The following is a 24,118-nucleotide window of genomic DNA, read 5'->3' as shown; positions in this document are numbered from 1 at the left end:
ATTATAAAAATATAAATAGAAACAGTTTTTCTAACATCAGACCTACGTTTTTATTCACAAACCAGTGTATGAAAAAATATTCTTGCCCATAATTTGATAGAGGACACAGATCTGCCTCCTCCTGCTCACCTTGGACCCGGAGTCTGAACAACATGGAGGCTCTGAGAGTCATTAATAGACTGAGGGCAGAAAGACTAGTTTATTTTTACTATTATTGCTGAGGGGCACAAACAGGCCTTCTGACATACAGATTAAAAATAAAAAATAAAAATACACATTTTTTGAAAAAAAAAAATCAAAAAGGGCAATAGGGGCATCAAGGATAAAAAGGGCAGGGGCTCAAGCCCCCCTCACCCCACCTTCCCCTCTGCATGTGCCTGTAAACATTAGTGGTTTATTGCAGAAATTATTCCAAGGTCATTCTTCATCGGGTACAATTTGAATTCTGGATTCATTCCCACTTGTGCTTACACAATAAATGACTCGAGGGCTGTTAACAGTAAATTTAGTTTGGAGACAAGAAATTTATTAAAAAGCTTATACGTTAAGCGTATAGTAGCGTAGCATATATAGTTTATTTCAGAGTGGACGCAGAAGAACACCACTGAAGGTGGTGAGGTAATCATTCTGCCAGACGTGACAGTTTGCAGGCATCCGCACGTACACTTGGTCTCCTTGTTGCAGTTGCAGGAAAGCTGCATTGCCTCCATTATCAGCCCCATCATGTGATGTTTGGTGGTCAGAGGTTGTCACAACTGCCTCGTTGTTCTTCATCAGGGATAGACTGGCAACTTGTGATCCTCCGGCATGATAAAAGAAGGTGAAGTAGTATATGCCTGGAACTGGTGCACCGAAGATACCTGGGGAAAAACAAGATTTAGGTTTAATAAATATTATAAAACACGATTCAGTCTTTTTATTTAAGGAGGTTACTCATTGCGTTGACTTTGGAGAGGCTGCTGACTAGCATGCATAGGCTGTTGACCAAATGGATTGCTGTCCATTAGCACAGATAGGCTAGCATTAGCCTTGGATATGCTCTTACTCTCAGTCTTAATAGTGCGTTCACATCAAATGCGCTTTGATCATCAGACGTGTCCGGTTTACATTCAAAGTTTATGTGGTGACTCACATAAACTTGAGTTACGGTCCATCACGGTGCATTTTGAGCTTCTAGCGCGGCGTGATTTGAAGATTTTGGAGCGTTTGATGCATCAAGCGCTCCAAAATCATAGCAATATTGTGTTTTAAAGTCTTGGACATCCGCAGTAGGAGAGTTCGTAAACTCCTACCCTAGTGACTCTGATACTACAGGTATTCAAATATAGAAATGTATGATTTAAATAATATAATGACCCACCTGTGTGCTGATTGTAGGCATTGCCCACATTGATTATTAGTCTTCTGTAGATTATGGTTGTGTCTGTGTTGAAGGGTCCAATGCTTCCACTGCCACCAGTTGCAGCACTAAATGCTATGTTGGATGCATCTAAAATAAAACAAAAAGTATAAAAATATCTGTAAACCTTTCATTTGTTTAGTAATATATGTTTTTAAAATGTCCAAGAACAGACTTTACCTTTCTTCCTCAGTACTAGAACTTGGTTTTCAGTCTCCGTCTGCCTCGTTTCCATGACTTTTTGTTTCTCTTTCATGGCTCCAAACTCTTTGAGGAACTTACACATGTCAGGAAAGCATGACCCGGTTTCAGTAGCGACTTCTGTTTGAGGTAAACCTTCCTGGCCCAAAGTTAAACCACAGAAACACACTAACAACCACACACTGAAAGTCATCCTGGTTCTGTATGCTGTCTCTATTATTCTAATTGACTTGATCCTGTTTGCTGTTTTTATAAAGCTTCAGGATTAATGATTAACTGCCGGGAAAACATGCTGTGAATGCTCCGTTTACTTTATCAGTGCTTTTGCGATGTTGAAATATTTCTTGAAAATCAATGTTGGCACTAATGGAGTTGGCAGACATAGAGATGCTCATATAAATTTCATTCAAAGTGAAAATCATAATAATGAGGAAAATTATATACTTCAGATTCTTGTGAACACAGAGCCTGAATGACAAAAAACCTTTTAATCGTTTCTGTGTGAACACGTCTTTAGTGAGTCGCTGCATCTTGTGAAGATAACACTTCAAGGGATTACTCTGATACAGGGAAGAAGTAAGTATAGCTTAGTTTCACTAGAAGATAGACAAACACAAGCTTAGGTTTTGATACAACACAGTGGAATTTAGTTGACAGCCTGGAACGACAGAGACGTGTGTTGACTGTGATTGGTGCAAAAACCAGAGCTTTATTTTCCTTTGGTATGATGTTAGGTTTTCATTTTCCCATTTGCCACATTCCAATGATGGGGCGATTTTTCAAAAGGTTGCTGTGGTTGGCATCGTCAGCCTCACATGGTTGAATTTAGATGTGTTGAACAAGGGAGACATTTAAATGCTGCAGAAAACCGGCCCTGAATACCTGAGCTGGAGGACTCCTGCTCCAGACACAACACCTTAGATTCTCCATGGGGCTCCGGTCAACATGTCCAGTAACATCATGGTCATTGAATCGGGTCTTGATACATTTGGCATCACAAGAGAAAAGTTCAAATTCCAGCTGGAACAAACATCAGGAAACATTTTCATGTGAAAAGAAAACTTTGGACCACTGAGCAACAACCTAGTTATTGGAACCAGATGAGACATTTCTGACAACGCCTGTCTGATTCTAACAATGTCCTAGCATTTAAAAAAGTCCCTCTTCAGCATGTCTTAACCACCATGCTTCTCTATGATGCCGTTTACAAGAGTTTGTTGGAGCGTTGGACTGAGATGATGAGTCGTAGCGAGACTGTGTGTGAAATTATCATTGACATCACCTCACACCACTTAATGCTTTAGACATTTTATTATTGATGTTTTCTATCACAACACTTTCAGTGCAATTGTATTTAATTTAATTCAACTCAAACTTTATTGACAGACTGAAGTCCACAGTTGTCTAACTGTGGACTTTAAGTCAATTTAATATGTATTATGTAGTAGGCAAAGTGTGGCCCAGGGGCCATTTGTGGACCTTGAAATTATTTTTGGGCTGCACAGTGGCGCAGTTGGTAGCACTGTTGCCTTGCAGCAAGAAGGTCCTGGGTTCGATTCCCGGCCAGGGTCTTTCTGCATGGAGTTTGCATGTTCTCCCTGTGCATGCGTGGGTTCTCTCCGGGTACTCTGGCTTCCTCCCACAGTCCAAAAACATGACTGTTAGGTTAATTGGTCTATCTAAATTCTCCCTAGGGGTGTGTGTGTGTGTGTGTGTGAATGGTTGTTTGTCCTGTATGTCTTTGTGTTGCCCTGCAACAGACTGGCGACCTGTCCAGGGTGAACCCCGCCTCCCGCCTGGAACGTAGCTGGAGATAGGCACCAGCAACCCTCCCGACCCCATTAGGGACAAAGGGTGAACAGAAAATGGATGGATGGAAATTATTTTTTCTGTCCCTGACCACAAGGCAACAAATGGTAAGAATTTGGTCAACAAAACAGAAATTGTTTGATTTTCTTTCAATAAGGTAACAGTTCTTAGCCATTGAATTAGAAGGTGTGTCCAAACTTTTGGTCTGTACTGTATACATACAGTATATATATATATATATATATAGATATATATATGTATATATATATATATTTTTTTTTTTTACAGTGTATTTTTTGCAGTCTCATTTAAAGCCACACAAATGTTTCACCTGATTTTACTCCCGGTTCCCAGCAGGGGAGAGTCTGTGCTGCTCTGCAATAGGCGCCTTCAGCCAACAGCATAAAAATCTGTTAGTGTGAGAGGGGTGAAGGCTGCAGGGGTTGAAACATCAGCTGCAACCACAAACAAACATGTTTGATTTTTTTTGTTTTATCTGGATAGATTGAACAGGTCACTGACCAACCCACCTTCCTCTCCACCCTTTCCCGCACTTGTTGTTGAGAGTCGATGAGGAAAAAAAGCATGGCAGCAACTGTTAACTGATTTTTTTCTCTTTTTTTTATATGTTTGAAGAACGAGTATCTCACTGAAAGAGCAGAGCTGCAATGGAAGAATTGAAATGTAAAATATGTACGGAGGAGAATTGTCAGGTCAAGAATCTGTGATCATCCTTGAAAAATGATGTCGACTTAAATCAGTAAAGCTTCGAGGTAATTTGCTTTTCAAGTCTTCATCTCAGGTGAAATGGAGACGCTGTTGTAGGAAACCAAAAAAGGCTCTACAAAGTATTTACTACAGGGTGTTTTTTGGTACCAGCATTTTATTTGACTTTTATTTTAGGAACATTTAGGAAACCATGCATCGTTTGCCAAATGTATCCTCAACTTTCATTTGGCCAGTCAGCTAAAACGTACATTGAAGTTCATCTTTGTAATGTCACTACATGTGAAACAGCTCAATGCCTTTTCAAGCTACCACATAAATGATGTACAAAAAACTTTGTTGTGCATTCACAAGGAATAGCAGGTATATATTTGATTAAAACTCAGGACCACTGCATCACGAGTTTACAACAGGCTACAAGGAATCTCAAGAGCATTTTTTGGAAAGGTCACGTTAGATCAATGGTTGCTGCATTCCCGTAAGCCCTCTGGTAGAGTCAAGGTCAAGGAAACGGAACAGTAAATAGAGACTTTTGGACAGTATCAGCAGTTTTTGTTGACTTGGTCTTGGTTACATTTCATGTATTTATCAATCGACTGTTAAATTTTAACAATCTGTATTGATCATTTAATCTGATCACACAGTATCCTCGGATTTTTCGGAAATCCGAGGATAAGACAACAAGCCTGCTTGTAAACCTGTTGACCGAGGGCAACGCACGCCGTTGTCGTTTACATTAGCCGAGCCGCTGCTAAATGAGGCAGAGTGCTACCTAGCATGGTGTGTGTTTACTTCACACACATAAGTGGCGGAGACTTCTAAAGAAAATGGTTGGATTTAGGAAAGGAGAAGAAAATGTAATAATTCATCATTCATCAAATTTATCATTTTCTAAACAAAGAGCTTGTGGTTTTAGCCCACATCCCAAAACTCACTGTGCCCAGTCCTCACACAGCAGTCAGCTCCAACTTCAGTCAGAACCACCATCTCCATGTCCAGAATGCTAACAAAGAGAAAACCTGACAGGCTAATCTCCTCACAGTCGGGTAAAAGACTGAGAATCTGCTTCACACTGTTGAGGAAAAGGCAACAGGCTTTCATTTGTGACTGGTGAAAATATGCAGGTGGATATTTTGTAAATTAATACTTGGGTAACATGATGATAGGCAGCAGTACATTTCCTCATTCCCACACTGTCAGAACTATTTGATGTTTTTGTTGCAGTTGCAACTTGTCAACACAAGAGGGCGTAGAAATGCTGCTTGTCACTTTCTCCAGACCCATTTACCTCTGGTTCAATGGTGCTCTAGTGAGATGAGACAGGACAGAGTCAAACAGTGTTTTGATTATTATTATTATTATTATTATTATTATTATTATTATTATTATTATTATTACATGGATTATTCTTAATGAAACAATATTGTGGTTTTGGAAGACCCCAGGAACATTGTTCTCACTAAAACTAGGAAATAAATTCAAGCTGTTACAATATGAAAGAGGTTAGAGCTTAAGTAGGAAGTTGATATGCAGAAAGTGTTTAAAGTTTTATTATCAATGGAAATGTTTACTAAGCAAAGAAAAAAATGAACTGAAGTTATCAACTTTGGACCTTAAGAGGAAAGATCTAGAGTCAGGACACAGCTTCAGTTATTACAGCTAGAAACCAGAGACCAGGGTCAAAATTGGGTAGTAGTGATGGACTCTGGCCTGAACCTTCAAAGTCACATAAAGACAGTAACAAAATCGGCCTTCTATCACCCGAAGAACATCTCCAGCATTAGAGGAAAGATCTAAAGAAACTCATCCACGTGTTTCTCATCAGTCGCATTGATTACTGCCACACAGCTTTGCCTAAACAATCAATCCTCCAGCTGCAGCTGATCCAGGATGCTGCTGCTGGTGTTCTCACTAAAACCAGGGAATACATTAAAGATCTGCTGTTGTTGTACCAACCTTCCACACCTCTCAGTTCTTAGTCCTTTATTTTGGATTTTAATGATAAACAGATTTCATAAGACAAGATCTGCCAATATTCCAATTTTTGCATTTTTAATTTAACGTATTTTGTGGCCCGTCAGTAGTCTAAAGTTACCAGTTTTGGCCCCGAGAAGTATAGACTTCACGACTGTCTCATGAGTGACGTTCATGGAATGTGGGAGTACGTTTTGTTGTAGTTATATTTCGTTCAGCTAAAAACAACATTTTCAATTTCTTAGCAAACAAAAATCAAAACACCCAACTGTGGTATTTTCTTTTTGTTTGTTCAATGAGTTTAAGTCATTTACATCAGCATTCAATCATTTTTCAGACTTGATGCAGCAGGAAGCCACTGAACGTGGTGTGGTAGTCGTTTCCCCAGACGTGGTTGTTTGCAACCAGCTGGAGGTAGACCTGGTCTCCCTGCTGCAGCTCCAGAAGAGCCGCATTGCCTCCATTATCAGCCCCGTCATTCACTGTCTGCTGGTCAGAGCTCAACACAACAATGTTGCTGTTCTTCATCAGGTGCACGTATGAAGGATGTAATCCTGAGGCGTGATAATAGAAGGCGAAGTAATATATTCCTCGAACTGGTGCAACGAAGACACCTGTGGGAGCAACAATTTAGTCAAACAAGTGAGTCGGACTTAATGTTCCTTCACATTTCTGAAGAAAAGTGAAATCTTAATGGCTTCCGCTCCCTGGGCTTTTACTCCTTAACTTAGTGACAGCTAGCTACGTTTTCTGACAAGCTAACTACATTTATTTTGATTAATGTTTTTCTCCGACTTTAAGATTTACAACGGTAAGTTACATATAGCTGTATGATCAACTGAACTTACCAGAGTGCTGGTTGTAGGCACTGCCTATATTTGTTATCACGGTTCTGAAGACCAACGTTTGGTGTTGGCTGAAGGGCCCAATGGCTCCATTCCCACCTGTCGCAGCACTGAAAACTACCTTCAATGCTTCTAAACCAAAAAAAAAATAAATACATGAAATATGGTTCAAACAGGTCTAAAAAACTCAGTAAACCAGGGTTGCCCAAAGTGGGTCCTGGAGGGCCGGCATCCTGCATGTTTCAGTTCTTCTTTCTTCTTCTTTTCCTTTTTTCTGGCGGTTGGCAAGCAACTTTTAGATGTGCATTACCGCCATCTACTGGAATGGAGTGTGGATCGGGACGCTAACTATATACACCCCCCTCAAAACAAAACAAACAAACAAAACAAACAAAACAATAAAATAAAAAAAAAATTAAAAAAAAATAAATAAATAAATAAAAATAAAATAATAATAATAATAATAAAATAACAACACTTAAATCTTCTCTATCAATTTTGTTTTCTTAAGATAATTAATTAAATAACTTATATCTTTAGAATTAGAAATTTTTCCCAAAATATCTTGTAAATTTAACTGTAATTTATTTTCTTGTAACCGGCTAACTAATTTCCTTCTCTCAACAGAATATTTGGTACAGAACAACAAAACATGTTTTACTGTCTCTTCTTGACCACAAAAATCACAACTTCCAGTTTGATGTTTTCCTATTTTAAATAAATTACTGTTTAACCTTGTATGTCCAAAACGCAACCTAGATATAACTGTTTCCTCTTTTCTATTTCGTCCCGTTCTCCTCATTGCACCAACTTTTCTTTGAATACTGTACAGCCATCTACCAGTTCTATCTTCCTCCCACTGTCTCTGCCATCTTTCCTTAACCTTTTGTTTAATAATAGATTTGATTTCTTCTCTACTAAATGGAACTAATATATCAATATCACTATATTTTGAAGCTAGTTTTGCATATTTATCAGCCAACTCATTCCCTCTTATTCCTATATGTGATGGTATCCATGTAAATATAACTAATAAGCCCATTGCTTGAATTCTATATGTTATTAACTGAATTTCTAATAAAAGATCCGGTCTACTAATAGCATGATTATTTTTTAATGAATATAATGAAGAACTTGAATCAGAGCAAACTATGCTTCTTAATGGACGGACTTCCTCAATCCATCCTAAAGCTAAAATAATTCCCATCATCTCTCCAGTATAAACTGATACTCCATCAGTAATTCTTTTACATTTTTTAACTTTGAATTCTGGAACAATGAAAGATACCCCATTACTGCTATTTGAGTTTTTAGACGCATCTGTAAAAACTTGGACATATCCATAGTACTTACTATCTAAATATGATTGAACCAAATATGGATCTGAAAAGTTTTCTCCTTTCCTTTTCTCCAACAAAGTTAAATCAACAACATTATTATGAAATAGAGACGGATAAACTGGTGAAAGAGGAACTGTTTGACTAATGTTTATATCAGATAAACCAAAATCTTTTATAACATTTTCTATCTCCCATCCAAAAGAATTTAATTTCTTCTTTTCTTTTTCCCAACTAGATTTTAAAATGTCTTGACATGGATGATTTCCATCATGGCCCTTTAAATTACACCAATAATTGGACTTTAACTGTAATCTTCTGAGATTAAGTGGCATCTCTCCCATTTCTATTAGCAAAGCTGACGTTGGAGTTGTTCTAACTGCTCCTGTACATAACCTCAAGGCTTGATACTGAATACTATCTAATTTTTTTAATAGTGTTTCTGATGCTGACCCAAATACAATACTTCCATAATCAAATACAGACCTTATTAACCCAGTATATATTGATTTCAATGCCTTCCTCTCAGCACCCCATTCACTTCCCACCAAACACCTCATTACATTTAAAACTCTCTTACATTTATTCACTACTTTTTGAATATGATTTTTCCAAGTAAGTTTTTCATCCAACCATAAACCCAAAAACTTAAATTCCCTTGCCCTTTCTAATTCATGATTATATATTTGCAGTTTTAAATTTTCAGATGCTTTCTTCCTTGTAAAAAATAAAGTCTTTGTTTTGTCTATAGAAATTTTAAATCCCCATTTAAATGACCAATCTTCTATAATACTAATTGCTTCTTGTATCTTTTTAACAATAAACTTTAAATTTTTCCCCCTCTTCCATATTGCTCCATCATCAGCAAATAAAGAACACCCCATTCCACTTTCCAAATTGTCAAACATATCATTAATCATAATAGAAAAAAACAAAGGACTCACTATACTTCCCTGAGGTGTACCATTCTCAACAAAAAACTTTTCTGACAATTGTTGTCCTATTCTTACTTGTATTGATCTATCTTGTAAAAAATCTTTTATCCAATAAAACATTGATCCATTAATTCCCATTTTTTTCAATTTAATTAAAAATCCATCTTTCCACATCATATCATAAGCTTTCTCTATATCAAAGAAAACAGCCACTACACTCTCCTTGTTAACTTGCCCTTTTCTGATTTCATGTTCTAAACATAATAAAGGATCCATAGTGCTTCTCCCTTGTCTAAATCCACTTTGACATTTTGATAAATATCCCCTCTTTTCAACAAAGTAGCTCAATCTTTCATTTACCATTCTCTCCATTATTTTACAAATATGAGAAGTTAAAGCAATGGGTCTGTAACTTGCTGGATTTGACTGATCTTTACCTGGCTTTAAGATTGGAACTATGATTGCTTCTTTCCATGCCAGAGGTAAAATACCCACTTCCCATATCTTATTATAGAATTCCAATAAAACCTTCTTAGATGAATTGCTAAGCTTATTAACCATAATATAACAAATATGATCTTTTCCTGGAGATGAATTTTTTGATTTTCCTAAGGCATTGTTTAATTCAAATTGCATGTTTCAGTTCTCTCACGGTGGAAGTAATGACCTCCTTAGCATGTCAATGTTCTTCTTAGGCCTTCTAACGAGCCATGATTTGATCCAGGTGCGTTAAACCAGGGAGAGAATTAAAACATGCAGGATGCCGGCCCTCCAGGACCCACTTTGGGCACCACTCTTCTAAACCAATCAAAACAAGACTTTACCTTTCTCTTTAAGCACCAGAAGCTGGCTTTCAGTCTCTTTCAGTTGTGTTTCTACAGCTTCCAGTTTTGTTTTCACAGCACTGAGCTCTTGGTGGAAGAGCGACAAGCCAGGACAGCATGACTGAGATCCAGCAGACGTTTCTGTTTCAGCAACACTCTGGACCAGAGTTAAACCAGAGAGCAACACTAGGACACAAAAAGTGAAGTTCATGTTGACTCTGTCTCCAAATACTCAGACTGACACCGTCCCTGATTCTCGCTGCTTTTATGCCATTCTGATGCTTTTTGTCTGATGTTGATTATTGACAGAGTGATTGTAGAGCCCACTCTCCAAGCAACATGCTCTGATTCCACAGAGCATTGCTCAGAAGATCTGCTTTATTGTAGTGGCCTGAGGGTTGTGACATGTTTCCAATTGCTTAACTTGACCTTAATGACCTGAAAATCGATATCCAAAACCAAATACTTTGATTATATATATTAAAGTGTAATATATATACTATATATCTAATATGTTTGTTAGAGTTTTTCGTATCTATGCAAAAGTTTATTAGACAGTGGAAGAGTTTGAGGATAATGAATCGACTGTAGACATAATATTGGTGCTGTTGGACTGGACAGGGAAACACAAGATTAGTTCTTGGTAAAGTTAGTGGACAGCCTGGAATGACGGAGATCGTCTGCGATTAGTGGAAAAAGCTGAGCTTTATGTTTCTCTGTTGTGTGTTTTATAGTTTCCTCTTTGCAAAATACTGAATTTTAGGTGTTGGACATCAGGACAGCATGTTCAGGAGGAAGCAATGAACTTTCTTCTTTAACAACAGCGCCTCCTGCTGGAGATGGTTTTTTTTGTATGGTTCAATCAAAATTCTACTTCATGAATACACATGCAAGAAAACTGTTCAGACTCGATATTTATGTTCATCAAACACACTTGACTTTAAACCGGTGGTTCCCAAAGATTTTCTGGGCCTCCCTATGGATAACAATAAAATCCTTCCAAAAAAGAAAAAATAAATCAACACATCGTTCAACCAGACATAAATCTATTCACACATTTTGTTTTCAAACTCCACTGAAGTTTATGTCACACTTCAGGTGGCAACAAAAGAAACTACAAACCATCTTTACAGTGAAACACTTTTGTGTAATTGTTTTTTTTATTATTATTCATCTATACCGATTCCCGCGCCCCCCCTGCAATGTCACTGTGCCCCCCCCAGGGGGCGCACCCCCCACTTTAAACCAATTACAAATGAGATCCAAACAGGCTTGTTCTGCAGAATGTGTTTAATTACAAAGTCTTGAGAGGCAAAAAGATTTTTATCAGTGAATAATTCAGTCATTTAAGAGAAACCATACATTGATTTAGGCCTTTTGTTGTTGCAACAACAACATATATAAGTACCGTCAGATCCATTCACATAATCTGCTAATAAAAAGTCCTGTAGACAATCTTCTGTTTTCTCAACCGTTTTTTAAAATGTCAGAATTGCGACGGAAAGTCAGAGGTAAAGAAAAATTGTAAACATTAGTGGTTTATTGCAGAAATGATTCCAAGGTCATTCTTCATCGGGTACAATTTGAATTCTGGATTCATTCCCACTTGTGCTTACACAATAAATGACTCGAGGGCTGTTAACATAGTAAATTTAGTTTGGAGACAAGAAATTTATTTAAAAGCTTATATGTTAAGCGTATAGTAGCGTAGCATATGTAGTTTATTTCAGAGTGGACGCAGAAGAACACCACTGAAGGTGGTGATGTAGTCGGTCTGCCAGATGTGACTGTTTGCATACATCCGCACGTACACATGGTCTCCTTGTTGCAGTTGCAGGAAAGCTGCATTGCCTCCATTATCAGCCCCATCATGTGATGTTTTGTGGTCATAGGTTGTCACAACGATCTCGTTGTTCTTCATCAGGGATAGATTGACAACTTGTGTTCCAGCAGCATGATAAAAGAAGGTGAAGTAGTATATGCCTGGAACTGGTGCAGCGAAGATACCTGGGGAAAAACAAGATTTAGGTTTAATAAATATTATAAAACACGATTCAGTCTTTTTATTTAAGGAGGTTACTCATTGCGTTGACTTTGGAGAGGCCGCTGACTAGCATGCCTAGGCTGTTGACCAAATGGATTGCTGTCCATTAGCACAGATAGGCTAGCATTAGCTTTGGATATGCTCTTAGTCTCAGTCTTAATAGTGCGTTCACATCAAATGCGCTTTCAGCATCAGACGTGTCCGGTTTACATTCAAAGTTTATGTGGTGACTCACATAAACGTGAGTCACGGTTCGTCACGGTGCCTTTTGAGCTTCTAGCGCGGCGTGATTTGAAGATTTTGGAGCGTTTGATGCATCAAGCGCGTCCGTCACATCTGACAAATACGCTGGCAGCGGAAAACAAGGGCTAGAGCCACTTTGACACGTCAGACACGCCCGCGACGCGCCTCCAGATGCGCAGGAATCTCAAAATGAATTTGGGGTGAACGCACAATCAAGCGTCAGCATTCAAAGTCCACACGCGTTGATCTTGAAGCGTCGGGCGCATTTTTGACCCTCGCAATACGTTTGGTGTGAATGTATCATTAGCCACCTGCTGAATCGGAAGCCAGCTTCTTCAGCTGCGTACTACACAGCATGTTTATATGCTTGATGTCATGTTTTACAGTAAACTGTCAAAAGAACAGATGTCAATGCATGTAATGAATGACGCTAACAGATTTAATATGCAAACTATTTTTCTTGACAACGTTTTCCTTAAAGTAAGAAGTACGAGTCGCGGGTGACCAACATAGTCAAGTTAGCCTACAAAATGCTAATATTAGCCTTTCTGTGCTAATGGACAGCAGAGGAAGTAAAAAAAAAACTAGTGGGTGACTAGCCTATGCATGCTAGTCACTAGCTTCTTCAAAGGTAGCAGAATTGCGTTCTCTAATTCTCATTTGACAGCGGCAGCCGTTCAGTTATCGTTACGCTCCTATCAATAATTTGATCAGTAGCTAGTTTCAGAATAGATTTAGCCTCCTGCGTCAAGGAAGTAGTCGACACTGGGTGTACTTTAGTCTAACGTTTGGCAGTAATATTGTAACAGGAGGCACCACCAGGTGTTGCTCCCTCCACAGCCTGAGCCTCCATTAAAGGGAAGCTGGGAGGATGGTGGCCAAGTGTTAATTTCCTGTGTGTGAGACCAGGTGTGTGTTGGGCCCAAGCTGTTTGCTGGCTGTGGTAGGTTTGGAGGAAGACTGTTGGTGCTGGTTTATGCGATGAAGGTATGCCATCCATCCATCCATCCATCTTCTTCCGCTTATCCGAGGTCGGGTCGCGGGGGTAGCAGCTTCAGAAGGGAGGCCCAGACTTCCCTCTCCCCAGCCACTTCTTCTAGCTCCTCCGGGGGAATCCCGAGGCGTTCCCAGGCCAGCCGAGAGACATAGTCCCTCCAGCGTGTCCTGGGTCTTCCCCGGGGCCTCCTCCCGGTGGGACGTGCCCGGAACACCTCACCAGGGAGGCGTCCAGGAGGCATCCTGACCAGATGCCCGAGCCACCTCAACTGGCTCCTCTCGATCTGAAGGAGCAGCGGCTCTACTCTGAGTCCCTCCCGGATGACTGAGCTTCTCACCCTATCTCTAAGGGAGAGCCCAGCCACCCTACGGAGAAAACCCATTTCGGCCGCTTGTATCCGCGATCTCGTTCTTTCGGTCATGACCCAAAGCTCATGACCATAGATGAGGGTGGGAACGTAGATCGACCGGTAAATCGAGAGCTTCGCTTTTTGGCTCAGCTCTCTCTTCACCACGACGGACCGGTACAGCGCCCGCTTGACAGCAGACGCTGCGCCAATCCGCCTGTCGATCTCCCGCTCCCTTCTTCCCCCATTCGTGAACAAGATCCCGAGATACTTAAACTCCTCCACTTGGGGCAGGACACCCCCCCTGACCCGGAGAAGGCACTCTACCCTTTTCCGGCTCAAGACCATGGCCTCGGATTTGGAGGCACTGATCCCCATCCCGGCCGCTTCACACTCGGCTGCGAACCGCTCCAGCGAGAGCTGCAGATCACGATCTGATGAAGCCAAAAGGACCACATCGTCTGCGAAAAGCAGAGATGAGATCCTAAGGCCACCAAATCGGACCCCCTCAACACCTTGGCTGCGCCTAGAAATTCTGTCCATGAAAGTGATGAACAGAATCGGTGACAAAGGGCAGCCCTGGCGGAGTCCAACTCTCACCGGAAACGAGCCCGACTTACTGCCGGCAATGCGGACCAGACTCTGACACCGGTCATACAGGGACCTGACAGCCCGTATCAAAGGGCCCGGTACCCCATACTCCCGGAGAACCCCCCACAGGGCTCCCCGAGGGACACGGTCGAACGCCTTCTCCAAGTCCACAAAACACATGTAGACTGGTTGGGCGAACTCCCATGCACCCTCCAGGACCCTGCCGAGGGTGTAGAGCTGGTCCAGTGTTCCACGACCAGGACAAAAACCACACTGCTCTTCCTGGATCCGAGGTTCGACTATCCGACGGACCCTCCTCTCCAGGACCCCTGAATAGACCTTGCCAGGGAGGCTTAAGAGTGTGACCCCTCTATAATTGGAGCACACCCTCCGGTCCCCCTTTTTGAACAGGGGGACCACCACCCCAGTCTGCCAATCCAGGGGAACTGCCCCCGATGTCCATGCGACATTGCAGAGTCGCGTCAACCAACACAACCCCACAACATCCAGAGCCTTAAGGAACTCCGGGCGGATCTCATCCACCCCCGGGGCCTTGCCACCGAGGAGCTTTTTAACCACCTCGGTGACCTCGTCCCCAGAGATTGGAGAGCCCAACCCAGAGTCCCCAGGCTCCGCTTCCTCAGTGGAAGGCATGTTGGTGGGATTGAGGAGGTCTTCGAAGTACTCCGCCCACCGGCCCACAACGTCCCGAGTAAAGGTCAGCAGCACACCATCCCCACTATAAACAGTGTTGGTGCTGCACCGCTTCCCCCCCCTGAGACGCCGGATGGTGGACCAGAATCGCCTCGAAGCCGTATGGAAGTCTTTCTCCATGGCCTCTCCAAACTCCTCCCACGCCCGAGTTTTTGCCTCAGCAACCGCCCGAGCCGCATGCCGCTTCGCCCGCCGGTACCCATCAGCTGCTTCCGGAGTCCCACAGGCCAAAAAGGCCCGATAGGACTCCTTCTTCAGCCTGACGGCATCCCTCACCGAAGGTGTCCACCAGCGGGTTCGAGGGTTGCCGCCGCGACAGGCACCAACAACCTTGCGGCCACAGCTCCGATCGGCCGCCTCGACAATGGAGGCACGGAACACGGTCCACTCGGACTCCATGTCCCCCACCTCCCCCGGGACGTGTTCGAAGTTTTGCCGGAGATGGGAGTTAAAGCTCCGTCTCACAGGGGATTCCGCCAGACGTTCCCAGCAGACCCTCACAACACGTTTGGGCCTGCCAGGTCTGACCGGCTTTCGCCCCCACCACCGGAGCCAACTCACCACCAGGTAGTGGTCAGTGGACAGCTCCGCACCTCTCTACACCCGAGTGTCCAAGACATACGGCCGCAGATCCGATGAAACGATGACAAAGTCGATCATCGAACTGCGGCCTAGGGTGTCCTGGTGCCAAGTGCACATATGGACACCCTTATGCTTGAACATGGTGTTCGTTATGGACAATCCATGGCGAGCACAGAAGTCCAGCAACAGAACACCGCTCGAGTTCAGGTCGGGCGGGCCGTTCCTCCCAACCACGCCCCTCCAGGTCTCACTGTCATTGCCCACGTGAGCGTTGAAGTCCCCCAGCAGAACAAGGGAGTCCCCAGGAGGAGCACTCTCCAGTACCCCCTCTAAGGACTCCAAAAAGGGTGGGTAATCTGAACTGTCGTTCGGCCCGTAAGCACAAACGACAGTCAGAACCCGTCCCCCCACCCGTAGGCGGAGGGATGCTACCCTCTCGTTCACCGGGGTAAACCCCAACGTACAGGCGCCGAGATGGGGAGCAACAAGTATGCCCACTCCTGCCCGACGCCTCTCACCTTGGGCAACTCCAGAGTGGAAGTATGTCCAGCCCCTCTCAAGGAGACTGGTTCCAGAACCAGAGCCGTGCGTCGAGGTGAGACCGACTATTTCTAGCCGGAACCTCTCGACCTCACGCACTAGCTCCGGCTCCTTCCCCACCAGAGAGGTGACATTCCACGTCCCAAGAGCCAGTTTCTGCAACCGAGGATCGGACCGCCAGGGTCCCCTCCCTCTGCTGCCACCCATCCCACACTGCACCCGACCCCTTTGGCCCCTTCCACGGGTGGTGGGCCCATGGGAGGGGGGGCCCATGTTTCCTCTTCGGGCTGAGCCCGGCCGGGCTCCATGGGTAAAAGCCCGGCCACCAGACGCTCGCCATCGTGCCCCCCCTCCAGGCCTGGCTCCAGAGTGGGGCCCCGGTGACCCGCGTCCGGGCGAGGGAACACCAAGTCCAAAGTTCTTGTCCATCATAAGGGGTCTTCGGGCTGCTCTTTGTCTGGTCCCTCACCTAGGACCTGTCTGCCTTGGGTGACCCTACCAGGGGCATGAAGCCCCAGACAGCATAGCTCCTAGGATCATTGGGACACTCAAACCCCTCCACCACGATAAGGTGGCAGCCCATGGAGGAGATGAAGGTATGCATTGTTTTTAATCATTTTAGTGGTTTATGTGGGTTTGTTCACCTGAAGTGGTGTTTAAATTCAGGTCGAACATTATTGGATTGACAACAAATGGATAAACTTAATGAATAACTCTCTTATCTGTGTAACAATAGATATTGTTAATAATTAACTTCAGTCTGGTTGTTGTTTATTGGTTTATTGCCCTTCGGCTTGACGGAGTTGTAACAATATTGTGTTTTAAAGTCTTGGACATCCGCAGTAGGAGAGTTTGTGAACTCCTACCCTAGTGACTCTGATACTACAGGTATTCAAATATAGAAATGTATGATTTAAATAATAGAATGACCCACCTGTGTGCTGATTGTAGGCATTGCCCACATTGATTATTAGTCTTCTGTAGATTATGGTTGTGTCTGTGTTGAAGGGTCCAATGCTTCCACTGCCACCAGTTGCAGCACTAAATGCTATGTTGGTTGCATCTAAATAAAGAAAAAGTATAAATATAGTTGTAAACTTTTCATTTGTTTAGTAAAATATGTTTTTAAAATGTCCAAAAACAGACTTTACCTTTCTTCTTCAGTTCTAGAACCTGGTTTTCAGTCTCCTTCTGCCTCTTTTCCATGACTTCTTGTTTCTCTTTCAGCTTTGTTTCCAAGGCTTCACTTTTCTCTTTCAGCTTTGTTTCCACAGTTTCTAGTTTAGCTTTCATGGCTCCAAACTCTTTGAGGAACTTACACATGTCAGGAAAGCATGACCCGATTTCTGTAGTGACTTCTGTTTGAGGTAAAACATTCTGGCCCAAAGTTAAACCACAGAAACACACTAACAACCACACACTGAAAGTCATCCTGGTTCTGTATGCTGTCTCTATTATTCTAATTGACTTGATCCTGTTTGCTGCTTTTTTAAAGCTTCAGGATTAATGGTTAACTGTCGGGAAAACATGCTGTGAATGCTCCGTTTACTTTATCAGTGCTTTTGCGATGGTGAAATATTTCTTGAAAATCAACGTCGGCACTAACGGAGTTGGCAGACATAGAGATGCTCATATAAATAGTTAAGTTAGAATCTGTTTCAACAACAATACAGTTATTATTATGACACTTTCAGTGAACCAATCAGCTGTATAATGAGATTAAATGCTCAAAATACACAGTTAAAAATTAACAGCTGACCAATAAATATATGAAATGCAGCCAAGCTTGACATACAGCTGAAGCTACAGTATCAAAGTGTTGATATTTTCTATTGTGCTCCTTTGATTTTGGCTCTATCATATCTTTATCCATCTATAGATAAGTCATCCCCTGGGAATCCATGCTGTAGTCAACACCACTAAGATACACAATCTTCTACTTACCATCTTTCCTCGATTCTCTTCTATTGAGGTCAGTTGACGTTTGTCATAAACAATAATCCTGATAAGACAAACAATAGGTCATAGTTAATGTAATGTCTTGTGGCTCATTGTAGCTGATAAAGTCAATAATTCAGAGAGACGACGTTGTGCCTCCATCTCTAGTTTCTCTTTTGACTGTAGAACAACAAATGTGCAACTGTAACGTCACATATGTCGGCATGCACATCTGCGTGTGCCAGATATTACATCCACCTTCTCTTAAAACAAAATACACACACTTTGGCAGTGCAACACTAAATGACACGAACACAGAATCTGACTAGAATCGATCTCAAACTTAAATCAAATGAAGTTATGCCAATATTATCATAACATTTTACAATGAAAGCTATTGTTGTCTGCGACTGGTGCAAAAATAAACCAAACAATTGACTCCATTATCATCATCTCACTGAGAAATAGACAGGATGTCACAAGAGAACTTTGAACTACATCTAAAGTAATGCAGGTTTGATTTTATTAAGTTGACATTTGAAATGCTCTTCATGTAAGACATTCAAGGAGAAAACCTCTGCTGACCAAAAGGTCTGTCCAAAATTTCTAAACCAAAATCTACATGATCCATAGGACCTTTAAGAAAATATCTTCTGTGGAATTACAAGAGTACAAAAGACAATTAAACATTTGCTTTATAATTTAGTTTTCTTTTAACAAGGTGTTTAGTATGTAGTTTTAATTTTTCACCACTAGGTGGCTGCTCAATCCCATTGATGGATAGTTTTGACCATTGTGTAGTTCAGAGACACGAACATTGTTTACTAGATTTTCTCAGCTGTGTGGGTTTATTGGGAGTGAGACATCAGGCAGGTGCAATCAGTGGTAACCAATAATCACTGATTATTGGTTATTTGCTGTGATGTATTTGTGAATAAACACAAAGATTACTGTCATGAGGTGCGGGGTGAGGTGGAGAGGCAGACGCTGAGGATGCAGGTCTAAGTGAAAAAACAAAGTTTAATGATGATAATGTCTGAATGTTCCAAACAGTCCAAAACCCTGTCAGCACAGCAGAGTGGGAAAACAAAGCTCAGCACTGGTAGCACAGGTACACGAATGGACATGAATGAAAAAACAAATGACTGACTGTTGGTAGACAAGGACCCAACAGAGACGCAGACACACAGGTGGCATTAAATACATGGGAGGGTAATCACAGAAACAAGACACACCTGGGAAACAATCAAGGGTGAGACAGGACAACACGGAGACTCAAAGACACAGGAAACCCTAAATAAACACAGTAAAACACAGATCCTGACAATTACACCATATTGTAGCCATGGTAACATTATTTCATAACTTCATAACCTTTGACCTTCCCTCCTCTGGTCTGTTGGTCTGTTTAACAGCTACAGTCTCAGATCAGCTCAGCCCTCCAGGACTGTCAGCAGCAGAAACAGAAACTTTATACCTGTTGGGGAAAATAGAGACTAGATTTGCTTTGCATTGTCTCCACATGATGGTAACGATATAATAGGATCCAATCAAATTCTTGATTAATATGGGTTGTTGCTATGTTGTTGCACGGTGTTTTAAGATCTTGTTCAATGTGCCCTTTTTTAACTTTGAGCCCCTGCCCCTCCAAAGGTCTCTGCACGGCCCTGTGAGTAATACTGTTGGTGCTTGACCTTTGCTTTTTAAAATGCCTAGGAGTATTGATGGGCCTTATTGGGTGTGTGGCACATTTCCCAAACTGTCTCGACTCTGTGTTGAAACTGCGTCACTTGCAGTGACATCTTCTAGATTTAAAAAGTCATTTCAGGTTTTATTTATCTCTGTAGAAACCAAACACAAACTCGCATGTATTCCCCCACTGGCACTGAGATATTTGTATGGAGGAACATCAGTACCTAATTATCAACAGTGACGTAAATGTCATTGCCAGATAAAGACAGTGATTATTGGTAACTAATGACTCCAACGTGGGCAGAACCTGATATGGATCTAAAGGTTCATCTATTCATTTTCTAGTTGGTTCAGGTTGGCTTGCTAAAGCTTTTCCATCAATAAATAAAAATCACATGAAAAGTAAATTCTTTTATTGACTATGATTGTAATTTCTGTTCAGATCAATTCAAGCTTTATTGACAGACTTAAATTCATTTATACACAGATTAAAACACACCATGGAAATCATAATGTCCCCTCAGATATTTATATTTATAATTGTAAAATTCTGAAAAATCTGGAATTGCAACAATTCAAACATTTTTATGCTTTTCTGAATGACTTGTTGCATGAACATACATTTTCTTTTCTACTTTTTATACCACTGATGCTTTTGTTAGCAAAACTCTTTTCTGCAAAGTCACTGATGTCTCAGAGTGACGTTCATGTTATGCTCATCTAAGTTTTGCTGGATGGATCATTTTAATTCAATTTAATTATAATCTGCAACGGATTAGCAAATCAAATTGAAAAACACTAACCACGGCCAGTGTCTGGTCAGTAGTTTTAAGTCATTCAAATGATCACATCAATGTTTTTTCAGACTTTATGCAGAAGATAGCCACTAAAAGTAATTCCGTGACTACCTCCCCAAATATGTGTGTTTTCAACCAGCTGGACGTAGACCTGGTCTCCCTGCTGCAGCTCCACCAAACGATGTTACAAACCATCTTTACAGTGAAACACTTTTGTGTAATTGTTTTTTTTATTATTATTCATCTATACCGATTCCCGCGCCCCCCCTGCAATGTCACTGTGCCCCCCCCAGGGGGCGCGCCCCCCACTTTAAACCAATTACAAATGAGATCCAAACAGGCTTGTTCTGCAGAATGTGTTTAATTACAAAGTCTTGAGAGGCATAAAGATTTTTATCAGTGAATAATTCAGTCATTTAAGAGAAACCATACATTGATTTAGGCCTTTTGTTGTTGCAACAACAACAACATATATAAGTACAGTCAGATCCATTCGCATAATCTGCTAATAAAAAGTCCTGTAGACAATCTTCTGTTTTCTCAACCGTTTTTTAAAATGTCAGAATTGCGACGGAAAGTCAGAGGTAAAGAAAAATTGTAAACATTAGTGGTTTATTGCAGAAAATATTCCAAGGTCATTCTTCATCGGGTACAATTTGAATTCTGGATTCATTCCCACTTGTGCTTACACAATAAATGACTCGAGGGCTGTTAACAGTAAATTTAGTTTGGAGACAAGAAATTTATTTAAAAGCTTATACGTTAAGCGTATAGTAGCGTAGCATATATAGTTTATTTCAGAGTGGACGCAGAAGAACACCACTGAAGGTGGTGAGGTAATCGTTCTGCCAGATGTGACTGTTTGCATACATCCGCACGTACACTTGGTCTCCTTGTTGCAGTTGCAGCAAAGCTGCATTGCCTCCATTATCAGCCCCATCATGTGATGTTTGGTGGTCAGAGGTTGTCACAACTGTCTCGCTGTTCTTCATAAGGGCTAGACTGACAATTTGTGATCCACCGGCATGATAAAAGAAGGTGAAGTAGTATATGCCTGGAACTGGTGCAACGAAGATACCTGGGGAAAAACAAGATTTAGGTTTAATAAATATTATAAAACACGATTCAGTCTTTTTATTTAAGGAGGTTACTCATTGCGTTGACTTTGGAGAGGCCGCTGACTAGCATGCATAGGCTGTTGACCAAATGGATTGCTGTCCATCAGCACAGATAGGCTAGCATTAGCCTTGGATATGCTCTTACTCTCAGTCTTAATAGTGCGTTCACATCAAATGCGCTTTCAGCATCAGACGTGTCCGGTGTATGTCGAGGCACCTCACGGTTCATCACGGTGCATTTTGAGCTTCTAGCACGGCGTGATTTGAAGATTTTGGAGCGTTTGATGCATCAAGCGCGTCCGTCACATCTGACACATAGGTTGAGAATGGAAAACAAGGGCTAGAGCCCTCTTTTCTGTGTAACAATAAATATTGTTAATAATAGAATGACCCACCTGTGTGCTGATTGTAGGCATTGCCCACATTGATTATTAGTTTTCTGTAGATTATGATTGTGTCTGTGTTGAAGGGTCCAATGCTTCCACTGCCACCAGTTGCAGCACTAAATGCTATGTTGGATGCATCTAAAATAAAACAAAAAGTATAAAAATAGCTGTAAACTTTTCCTTTTTTTTAATAATATATGTCTTTCAAATGTCCAAAAGCAGACTTTACCTTTCTTCTTCAGTTCTAGAACCTGGTTTTCAGTCTCCGTCTGTCTCGTTTCCAAGGCTTCACTTTTCTCTTTCAGCTTTGTTTCCACAGTTTCTAGTTTAGCTTTCATGGCTCCAAACTCTTTGAGGAACTTACACATGTCAGGAAAGCATGACTCGATTTCAGTAGCTACTTCTGTTTCAGGTAAAACATCCTGGCCCAAAGTTAAACCACAGAAACACACCAACAACCACACGCTGAAAGTCATCCTGGTTCTGTTACGCTGCCTCTAGTACTCTGACTGACTGGATGCTGTTTGGTGTTTTTATAAAGCCTCAAGTTATCTGGTTAATGGTTAACTACTGAAAAACCACGTTGTGTATACTCTGTTTATTTTTCAGTTCTTTTGCAGAGTTGAAAATGTTTTGTAAATCAGTGTTGGCACTAAGTTTTCATAGAGATACACATGAAAATATCATGCCGAGTAACAATCATCATGAATACAATTCTGTATCTAAATCAATAATTGAAATATTGAATGTAGTTTAAAATAGAGAAAAGGATAAAATTATATCACCACACCCCTAATTTCAAAAAGATTCATGCAGATAAAAATATTCCCATCTGTTTTATAACAACAAGTATAATATTGCTTTGTTTACCTATTAAAAAGTTTCATTAACAAAGCCAGTCATTTTGAACAATATTACCAAGTCTGGACGCCGTCTGATTACCAGGAAATTTAAAGGCAAGAAGCTTTTTTTTTTTTTTTTATCTCTGTCAGGTATTGTTTTATGAATACTGGTGTAGTGAGGTGGAATATTATAGAACAATAAGCAGCAACACCTGTACAATAAAAGTGTTGCTGTAAGAGACGGCTGTGTTCCTGTCTGTCTCTTATTTACTCAGCTAGAAGTTTCATCTGCACTGAAGTCAGTCTGTAGTAATAATACTATTCAAAAGTTTTAACATTTCTGTTTAAAATGTCCCATTGATCTTATGTAAAAAATTTAAAAAAATAAAATCTTATTCATTCAATTCTGGGTTTTCATGTCTGTAAGTCATTACTCATCAAAATTACAACAAATAAAGGCTTGAAATATGTTATTTTAAAACGAGTTTAACTTTTTAAAATGACAATCTTTTTTTTTTTTACCTCATATTTAATTTTTTTAGATGCACCTCCTTTACAGCCTTGTTGTACAAAATCAAACTCCATCAAGTATCAAACATGCAACAGAAATCTGCAGAGTGAATTTTATTGTCACGTTTGTGGAGGCTGTAAAATGATTTGATTACATTTTAATTTTGTTCCTGGAGCTCTGGGTCTTTTTTTTTTTTTTACAGTCACCGTTCCACTGAAGGTTATTTTCCTGATCTACTTGCCGTGTTTGACCAAGTTACTCAATTGTGGGACTTTAATCTGCCGTTATCTGGACAGAATCCACCTTTGAAAGATTTTCCACTGCTTTAAGTCATAAAGCGTCTGACAGGAAATGAGTCGAGTAACACTGGCTGTGTGGTGCAGCCCAAAAGTATTCACACCCTCAGCACATTTACATATAAATGTATTTTCTTCAAACTGCTGTTTGAGCAACGGTTCAAACATCTGCTGTTTCTTTTTCTGTTTTTTTTTTTAAGATTCATCTTTGATGATGAGCTCCAGTGTTTACATTTTCAACATGTCTAACTATTGATTTTTTATTCTTCCAAGGAATCAGACTTTCTTTTTGACAAAATACTTTTCTCTGGACTTTGGCCGTTTTATTTACTCACTGCTTGAAGCAAGGTGTTTAAAATATGCAATTTATAGTAAGTGAATGAATAGATTAATAACACAATAATTTCCTGGATACGTGAAAATGTATATAG

General features: G+C 41.0%; 3 protein-coding genes across 5 annotated transcripts; all 3 read right to left on the bottom strand.

Moving 5' to 3' along the window:
• Positions 1-491: 491 nt before the first annotated feature.
• Positions 492-1,827, bottom strand: LOC111611234 (collagen alpha-1(VIII) chain-like). The gene is made up of 3 exons (XM_023347118.1): positions 1,580-1,827; positions 1,361-1,489; positions 492-860 (listed from the first exon to the last, which is right to left on the bottom strand). The coding sequence occupies exons 1-3, from the start codon at positions 1,791-1,793 to the stop codon at positions 580-582; spliced, it is 624 nt and encodes a 207-aa protein (XP_023202886.1). The 5' UTR covers positions 1,794-1,827; the 3' UTR covers positions 492-579.
• Positions 1,828-5,480: 3,653 nt separating this feature from the next.
• On the bottom strand, positions 5,481-10,394 carry LOC111611236 (complement C1q tumor necrosis factor-related protein 6-like). The gene is made up of 3 exons (XM_023347120.1): positions 10,051-10,394; positions 6,958-7,086; positions 5,481-6,723 (listed from the first exon to the last, which is right to left on the bottom strand). Exons 1-3 carry the CDS (start codon positions 10,259-10,261, stop codon positions 6,443-6,445), a joined length of 621 nt encoding a protein of 206 aa, XP_023202888.1. The 5' UTR covers positions 10,262-10,394; the 3' UTR covers positions 5,481-6,442.
• Positions 10,395-11,686: 1,292 nt separating this feature from the next.
• Positions 11,687-22,556, bottom strand: LOC111605761 (cerebellin-1-like). 3 transcript variants are annotated; one of them, XM_023347117.1, is made up of 3 exons: positions 22,268-22,556; positions 17,042-17,170; positions 11,687-12,057 (listed from the first exon to the last, which is right to left on the bottom strand). In XM_023347117.1, exons 1-3 carry the CDS (start codon positions 22,512-22,514, stop codon positions 11,777-11,779), a joined length of 657 nt encoding a protein of 218 aa, XP_023202885.1. In that variant the 5' UTR covers positions 22,515-22,556; the 3' UTR covers positions 11,687-11,776. The 3 variants fall into 3 exon arrangements, with proteins under 3 accessions (XP_023202885.1, XP_023202883.1, XP_023202884.1); XM_023347115.1 differs by lacking the exon at positions 22,268-22,556 and adding an exon at positions 17,259-17,566; XM_023347116.1 differs by lacking the exons at positions 11,687-12,057; positions 17,042-17,170 and adding exons at positions 20,877-21,612; positions 22,048-22,176 and having other exon boundaries at positions 22,268-22,552.
• Positions 22,557-24,118: the final 1,562 nt, after the last annotated feature.

This window comes from Xiphophorus maculatus, chromosome 14 (genome assembly GCF_002775205.1).
Source record: "Xiphophorus maculatus strain JP 163 A chromosome 14, X_maculatus-5.0-male, whole genome shotgun sequence".
NCBI lineage: Eukaryota > Metazoa > Chordata > Actinopteri > Cyprinodontiformes > Poeciliidae > Xiphophorus > Xiphophorus maculatus.
The sequence above is the reverse complement of the archived record's forward strand: the minus strand, read 5'-3'. Positions and strand labels throughout refer to the sequence as shown.